This window comes from Chiloscyllium plagiosum, chromosome 6 (genome assembly GCF_004010195.1).
Source record: "Chiloscyllium plagiosum isolate BGI_BamShark_2017 chromosome 6, ASM401019v2, whole genome shotgun sequence".
NCBI classification, from domain to species: domain Eukaryota; kingdom Metazoa; phylum Chordata; class Chondrichthyes; order Orectolobiformes; family Hemiscylliidae; genus Chiloscyllium; species Chiloscyllium plagiosum.
Window position 1 is genome coordinate 94,014,564 of NC_057715.1, and position 7,257 is coordinate 94,021,820.

The window sequence follows — 7,257 nt, forward strand, 5'->3', positions numbered from 1 at the left end:
CCAGGTTAACAACCCAATCAAGGATTTCATTGTCAACAAGATTTGCCTGGTTCTAATAACTATCGTACAATTCGCATACCCACTGATCATTTTTTAAAACTGCAATTCCCGGTGACTGACTGAAAGGATCACACAGGACTTCATATTTTACAAAGCAACTGTAACAAATTAAAATCAGTATTGACAAAAACTCAGTTTGTAGGTAACTGCACTGAAGTACAGACAAGTATACCCCTTCCTTAGCTTCCTTACACAATCCCCACACTGCAGTTAGATGTAACACCACACAGTCTGCAGAATTGCAACCTTCACAGGAACAAGTGCAATGTTACTCCCAACTTACGACAGATGTGTTTCTCCCCATTTGACTCAGTGTTATGTAAAATATCATTCTTTAGTCTTCTGAGAGTCCCCAAACTGACTTTCAGCAGCAAGACCTGCTCCAGCGACAACTCCCCCTGGTCTTGCCTAAGCAACTCTTACAGTATCCTTAAAGCTCCATTGGTTATCACTGGTAGCTAATTAAAACCATTCTTTTTCCCTGCCATTTGGAACGGTTCCTGTTATTGTCTCCAGAACTCTCTCCCTTTCTGTCCAGGGTTACTGAGTCAATGGGTGTGATATCAGTGTGGGGGGCATGTAAAATAGCCTGGAAGGAAAAATCAAGAAAATTATGCATGTTGCATACTGGCGCGACTTGTCTTGTTTATTTAACAGCATGGGGCTCTTGTATGAACAGTGTGCATATTTGCTAGTATGGCTGTGTTTTTCTGTTTCTTTTCCTCTAAGAGAGTAGTGCTGCAACCCCTAGCTTCTCTCCCACCTCAATCCCAATCCCATAGTATGGAGAGTGTGTAGGAAATGTAACTGGCAGCACTCCCCCCCCCTCATCAAATTTAAATAAATACTGAAGGATCAGTTGAGCTCTTGTTAAAAGCTAAACTGGCCAAAATAACTAAAAGCTAATCTGACTCCAGTATTAACCTGCCTGTGCCAATTAATCAGATGACAGGCAGGCAGGAGTGAGCAGCCTGATTTTGTTTTCAATGGAGTGTTTAAAATGACCAGGATAGAACAGGGTGCAGAATCATTGGAGGGTTCCCATTGCCTTTAGGGTTGTCCCTTAGAAAATATAACTGCCTGTTTTCCTCCTATCTTTTTCCACTTCAACATCCACCCCATTGCCCCTGTCCCTTAGTAAACGCTGTCCTCCCAATGCCCTCTAACTTACTTCACTCTGGGATCAATGGCTGTCCTCTTTGTGGCGCTGCCTGTGGTATCAGCAGTGCTCACTGCTGATCATGGCACTGCTAGGACTATTGGACCTGCCCATCAATCAGATCACTGGTAGCGCCAGCAGGTGAAACACCCTCCCAAGTGGGTAGCACAGTGGCTAGCACTGCTGCCTCACATTGCCAGGGCCCAGGGTTCGATTCCACCCATGGGTGACTGTCTGTGTGGAGTTTGCACAATCTCCCAGTGTCTGCGTGGGTTTCCTTCGGGTGCTCCAGTTTCTTCTTGCAGTCCAAAGGTGTGAGGTTAGGTGGATTGCCTGTGATAAATTGGTAATATAGGGATGGGGTGGGTCTGGATTGGATGCTCTTTGGGGGGGGGTAAGTGTGGGTTCGATGGGCTGAATAGCCTGCCTCCATACTGTAGGAATTCTACGAATGAGGGGCCTGCTGCACTTTATTACAGCTGAGCAAAATTGTTCTTTAACCTAACTTTTAAAATCTGTTTTCTAGCAGGACACCCAACACCCACCTACTTGTAATTTTCAGCTGGGTAAATCTGCACTAGCAAGAACAGCTACCTTCTGCTGTCGGTCCTGGTTTCAAATCTAGGCACAAGGGTTTTAACAGGACCTGATCTGAGCCCCCTGTCCCTGAAGTGACCAGTCACATCATCTTGTCCACAGGCAGTCTAGTAAGAGATGACTTGCTCTATTTTATCTTGAGCTAAAATAGACAGTTTAAAACATAACCAAACTCATTCTCATAACATTATGCCCCTGAATTACAGACTGACCCACACGGAACCAATTTTCCACTTTCAATATTTGAAACTACTTCAAAATGTTAGTGACCTCTATCAAGTCAGTTCACACAAGTTTTCCAGGAATCTTTCTGGATAACTGCACTCTCTCAATTCTTGGAGCACTCTTAATTTTTTCCACACTCATTCTAATTGTCTGCTTTTAGTAGTTTCTCCCTCACTGATTTTAGAGTAAGTTGCGCTCGTGGTTGTTCATTTTGTTTCTTAATTCAGAGTTTATATTTTTGCTACTTAAGACCATGACACCATAACAAATACAAACAGGTCTAAGCTGTTTGGCCTCTTGAGACTGCTGTACCATTCAAAGGGATCATGCCTGATCTGACATTCCCCATGTCCACACCTTTCCTGCTCTTTCTCTGTAACCCTTGATTCCTCTATTGATCAGGGATCTATCAATCTATCTCAGCCTTAAGTGTTCACAGGTCTCTGCCCCCACAGCTCTCTATGGCAAGGAATTCCAAAGACTCATATCCCTCTAAAAGAAGAAATTCCATTTCATCGCAGTCTTAAATACTCCTTTATTAAGACTGCCGCCTGGTCCTAGACTCTTCCATGGGGGAAGCATCCTCTCAGCATTTCCCCATCAAGCTCCTTAAGAATCCTATATGTTTCAGTGAGATCACCTCTCAATCTTCCAAACTCCAATGAGTAGAGACCTAACCTGTTTAGCCTTTGCTCATAAGGCAATCCCACCAGGCCAGGGATCATCCTAGTGAACCTTCTTTGAATTGCCTCCAATGAAATGATATCTTATCTGAAATACAGGGACTAAAACTGCTCACAGTTCTCCAGATATGGTCTCATCAGTGTCATGTACCGTTGCAGTAAGACTTCCCTATCATATACTCTAACCTCCTTGAAATGAGGACCAACATTCCATTAACTTTGATGATTACACAAAGATCACAGTTTACAACTTCAACATATTGCACATGTTGAGTCAAAATGTCACTGATGGCTGCAGGCTATGACATTTCAATACTGTGATGAATATTTTTCAATCAGTCAGAATAAATTCAAGATTTTGTGAAATAAGAGCATTCAATTTTATATACACATATTTCTATGTTCTTAACTTGTGATTTGCAACTGTCGGCTTGTGTACAAACTTGTGTTCATTTAGCCTATCCCAATTGCTTGTTTTAGGGATGAAGTTCCTGGATAGTTGCCCCATTCAGCCATCGATTCCTTTGTACTTGCTAGTTGGAGGAATAATCGGCAGTCTGAAGGTAGAGTATAAAACTCAGTGCATTTCAACATTTGCCAGCACTTTTGCAAAGAAGGTGTGACACTAGCTGGTCTGCAATTCCTCAAATGAAACAACTTTGTGTGGATTTGGAATGGGATAATGATTTACATACTGTTCTTCCATATTCAGACAGAAGCAGAGTCTGAAAACTTTGGTAGTGTTGTAACAAGCAGTGCGAGTGACAGTGTGAATATTTGTTAGCTTGACCTTATTAAAATACCTCTGATTCTTAAGTGACTTGACAATCTAGATGATGAGTAGCAAAGTTTTCCAAGCCCATCCAGAGCTTTCAGTGGAGCAAGGGAATGCAGTTGAGTGGATAGCAAAATTTCAGTGAGTTAAAGTTTTGGTATTAACTTCAAATGGGTTAATACAACTTCAGCATATTGCTGAGTCAAAATGTCACTGCAGGCTATGCCATTTCAAAACTGTTATGAATAATCATTCAGAATAAATTCAAGATTTTGTAAAAGAGCATTTAATTTTATATACACATTTCCACCGTTGTTACATGTAGTGACCAGCAACATTCACCCCACCCCTGCCCTGTTTGAGTATTCTTGTGCTGTTTGTTCATGATCTTCTACAGAAGGGGAGAAGTATTAAGGGACATGAATATGCATATATGACCACCATGCCTGCATTGTCAGATACAAATAGAAACTCCAGAACTGTGAATGTGTGCATTACTTGTTGAATTACTGTGATAGGGGCAAGTGAGGAGCAAAGGGTTCTGACTCAAAGAGTTGATGCAAATCAGTAAAGCATGATATGACTTTTGTACCTGAGATAACTGTGAGGTGTTCACCTCAGAACCATCTTTTGCAATTGTCTCCTTATCCCTGTGCAAGGCTTTTGTGAAAAGCTATCAAATGTGTACATTCCCCCTGTTGTGGAGAAAGGTCAGTGAGCTGATGAGTGTTGTTGCTCCTTTTATGTTTTAAATGTGAATCCTAGTGAATGTGTGAGAGACAGTAACACTGTGGTGCAAGTGGTGCTACGTTATTGACTGCAATGAAGTAACAGGTGCATTGGTTTCACATGAGGCACCTGATGGAGATGCCTGATACCCAATCCTGAGTGTGGCAGTTTTGTGCACTGGCAACCTTACAGTGCTAAATCACGGTCATGGGGGCATGAAGCTCTGAGCAGGTGGTGGTATTTACCTTGGCACAGTGCAGTGGATCACTCATCCTTTTGCAGCTCTGTGATCAGATTTTCTTGAAGTGCCCAGGGGTGCTGACCTCCACAGCCACCTCTGGCCAGGCTGCTCCAGCAGTTGTGATGGCCTCTTGTTGTCATTCCCAAGGAGAAACTCTTCCCTTCTCTCCTGGACAGCCTTGAGGAGAACATCTGAACAGTTTTTAGCTGGGACTCTGACATCTCCACAGGTCATGAGCAGAGGGAGTTGTGAGATGCTCTATGCTGCAGAGAGGGAAGCGCTGTCTGAGTGCCTTTTAAAAGTGCCATGTGGAAGTTGGAGCCTGTACAGTCATGGTGGGGTCAAAACTCCCTGCACCCCCAACCCCTTGCCCAGAACATTTTACATTACCCATGCACAAAGATACAATGAGCTGTAGCAAATATAATTGCACCACAAAATTCACCCCAGCTCCAAGCAGACTTACCTCCTGCTTTTAGGCTCAGCTCCATCGTTAGTCTAAAAGAAAACAAGATTCCATCTGCCTGGAGGGAAGGTACGGAACTTGGGTTCACAGTTTTACAATAAACAGTTGGTGATTTAAGGCTGAGCTGAGGAGAACTTGCTTCACTCAAAAGTTTGTGAACTTTTAAAATTTCTATCTCAGAGAGCTATGAATGTTCAGCGATTGAAAAATTCATAACAAAGATCGACACGTTTGTATACTAAAGGAATGAAAAAATAAGGGGATAATCTGTTAGCATGGAGTTAATATTTAAGACCATTATCTTAGTGAATGAATGAAGTAGGCTTTAAGGCCTACTTCTGCTCATATTCTTCATGTTGTCTTAAGACCATAAGACATAGGAGCAGAAATTAGGCCATTCAACCCATCAAGTCTGCTCTACCATTCAATCATGGCTGATAAGTTCCTGAATCCCATTCTCCTGCTTTCTCCCCATAATCCTTGATCCCCTTGATACTCAAGAACCTGTCTATAAGACATAATACATTTGTAATAATATTGTTTTGCTTTATTAATTACACAGGTTACCCTCTTACTCTATGATTCTGCAAAAATGAGGCAACTTCTTTCCAAATCTGTTATGATTGGCGATGACGATGATGATGAATATCCATGGCGACAAAATCTTCACCGTTATTACATCCATGTTACCCTCAGTCTGTTCCTGTTTGTGTGGTTTATATTGGGAAACTACTGGGTGTTCTCTGCATATCTGCCCAATTTTATTCCACCTTTTCACCAGCCTCAGGATTACTGTGATAAAACTGTGTACATCTTCTCAGTGGTTGTTCTGGTCATAAGTCACACGGTTCTAGGCCTTTTGGTTCTGTGCAGTTGCTGCTTAATCTCTTTCTCAAAGCAAGGTGATGATTCAGAAGAAGAATGAAAATCAGGCTGAATATCAATCATGTGAAAATATAATTAAAACACAAAACCTCTGATTAAACTGCACACTTTCGAGAAGGTCAGGATTGGTTGGGCTATTCCTGTTATTTTCAGGGCTGTTTATAAGTAACTGTCTTCGCTGCTGTGCCCTGTGTCATAGACTCTACTCTGTCCGTGTACACCTAATTGAAAATGCAAGCTAGATTTAGGCATGTGCAGCCAGCAACAATTGTCTTTGTACATTTTTTCACAGTTGTTTGAATTCTCTCGGTATTTGGACTTGCATGCTATTTTATTATCCTCACTGATAGTTTATTCAACTTGGCTTTAAACTGAGTCAAGACACACAGGGGAATGAGAATAAAAATACTTCATGTTTCAGTTTTTTGGAAATGTATGAGAACTCAGGTTCTGATTTGCATCATCCTGCTTCTGGAAAGAGAAATATATGTTGGATTGAGAAGTTAGCAATTTATCGTAATTAGGACGTCTGATGTATTATTAAATCCCTTCGCCCTAATTATGGACTCGTAAAGGCTCTGAATTCCTACTCTCAATCTTTCCACCTTAATATTTTCTCTTTTGAGATTAGCCACTCTGCTAATAACTCTCTTGGATTCAGTGTTTGTATTATAATGCCTTGGAATGTCTTGAGTGACTTGGTTAGCACCTCACAGTGCTAGGGACCTGGGTGTGATTCCAACCTTGGGCAATTGTCTGTGTGGAATTTGCACTGTCTGTGTGTGTTTCCACCAGGTGCCACCAAAGTGACCTAACCAATGTCCTGTACACCCGCAACATGACAACCCAGCTCCTATACACAGTGCACTGACCAATAAAGGCAAGTGTACCAAACACCTTCTTCACAATCCTGTCAAATTGTGACTCCACCTTCAAGGAACTATGAACCTGCACTACAAGGTCTCTTTGTTAAGCACCACTGTCCAGGACCTTACCATTAAATGTATAAGTCTTGCCCTGATTTGCCTTACCAAAATGTAACACCTCACATTTACCTAAAGTACACACCGTCTGCCACTCCTTGATCCATTGGCCCATTTGATCAAGATTGTGCTCTTCACCATCTACTACATCTAATTTTGATATCATCTGCAAAAATACTAACCATTCCTCCTATATTCACATCCAAATAATGTGCATAAATGACAAAAAACAGTGGACCCAGCATTGATCCCTGTGGCACTGGTCACAGGCCTCTAGTCTGAAAAACAACTGTTCACCACCACCCTCTGTCATCTACCTTCAAGCCAATTTTGTATCCAAAGCAGTTGTGTATGAATAAAATGGCTGGAAATATAAATTATAGAATCAGGTCATTCATACTTCTAGTCAAGAAATATGCTGAGTGGCTAACACAGGGTTGTTCAACTTCACTGC

The 7,257-nt window shown here is 41.8% G+C and overlaps 1 protein-coding gene across 1 annotated transcript in view; it reads left to right on the forward strand.

Annotated features, from left to right (window-relative positions):
• Positions 1 to 6,755, forward strand: part of LOC122551164 (transmembrane protein 272-like) — a 38,433-nt gene extending 31,678 nt beyond the window's left edge. The window contains exons 4-5 of the mRNA XM_043692790.1: positions 3,205 to 3,287; positions 5,498 to 6,755. Coding sequence (XP_043548725.1) covers positions 3,205 to 3,287; positions 5,498 to 5,860 — 446 coding nt within the window. The 3' untranslated portion in view covers positions 5,861 to 6,755. The remainder of the gene's footprint in view (positions 1 to 3,204; positions 3,288 to 5,497) is intronic.
• Positions 6,756 to 7,257: the final 502 nt, after the last annotated feature.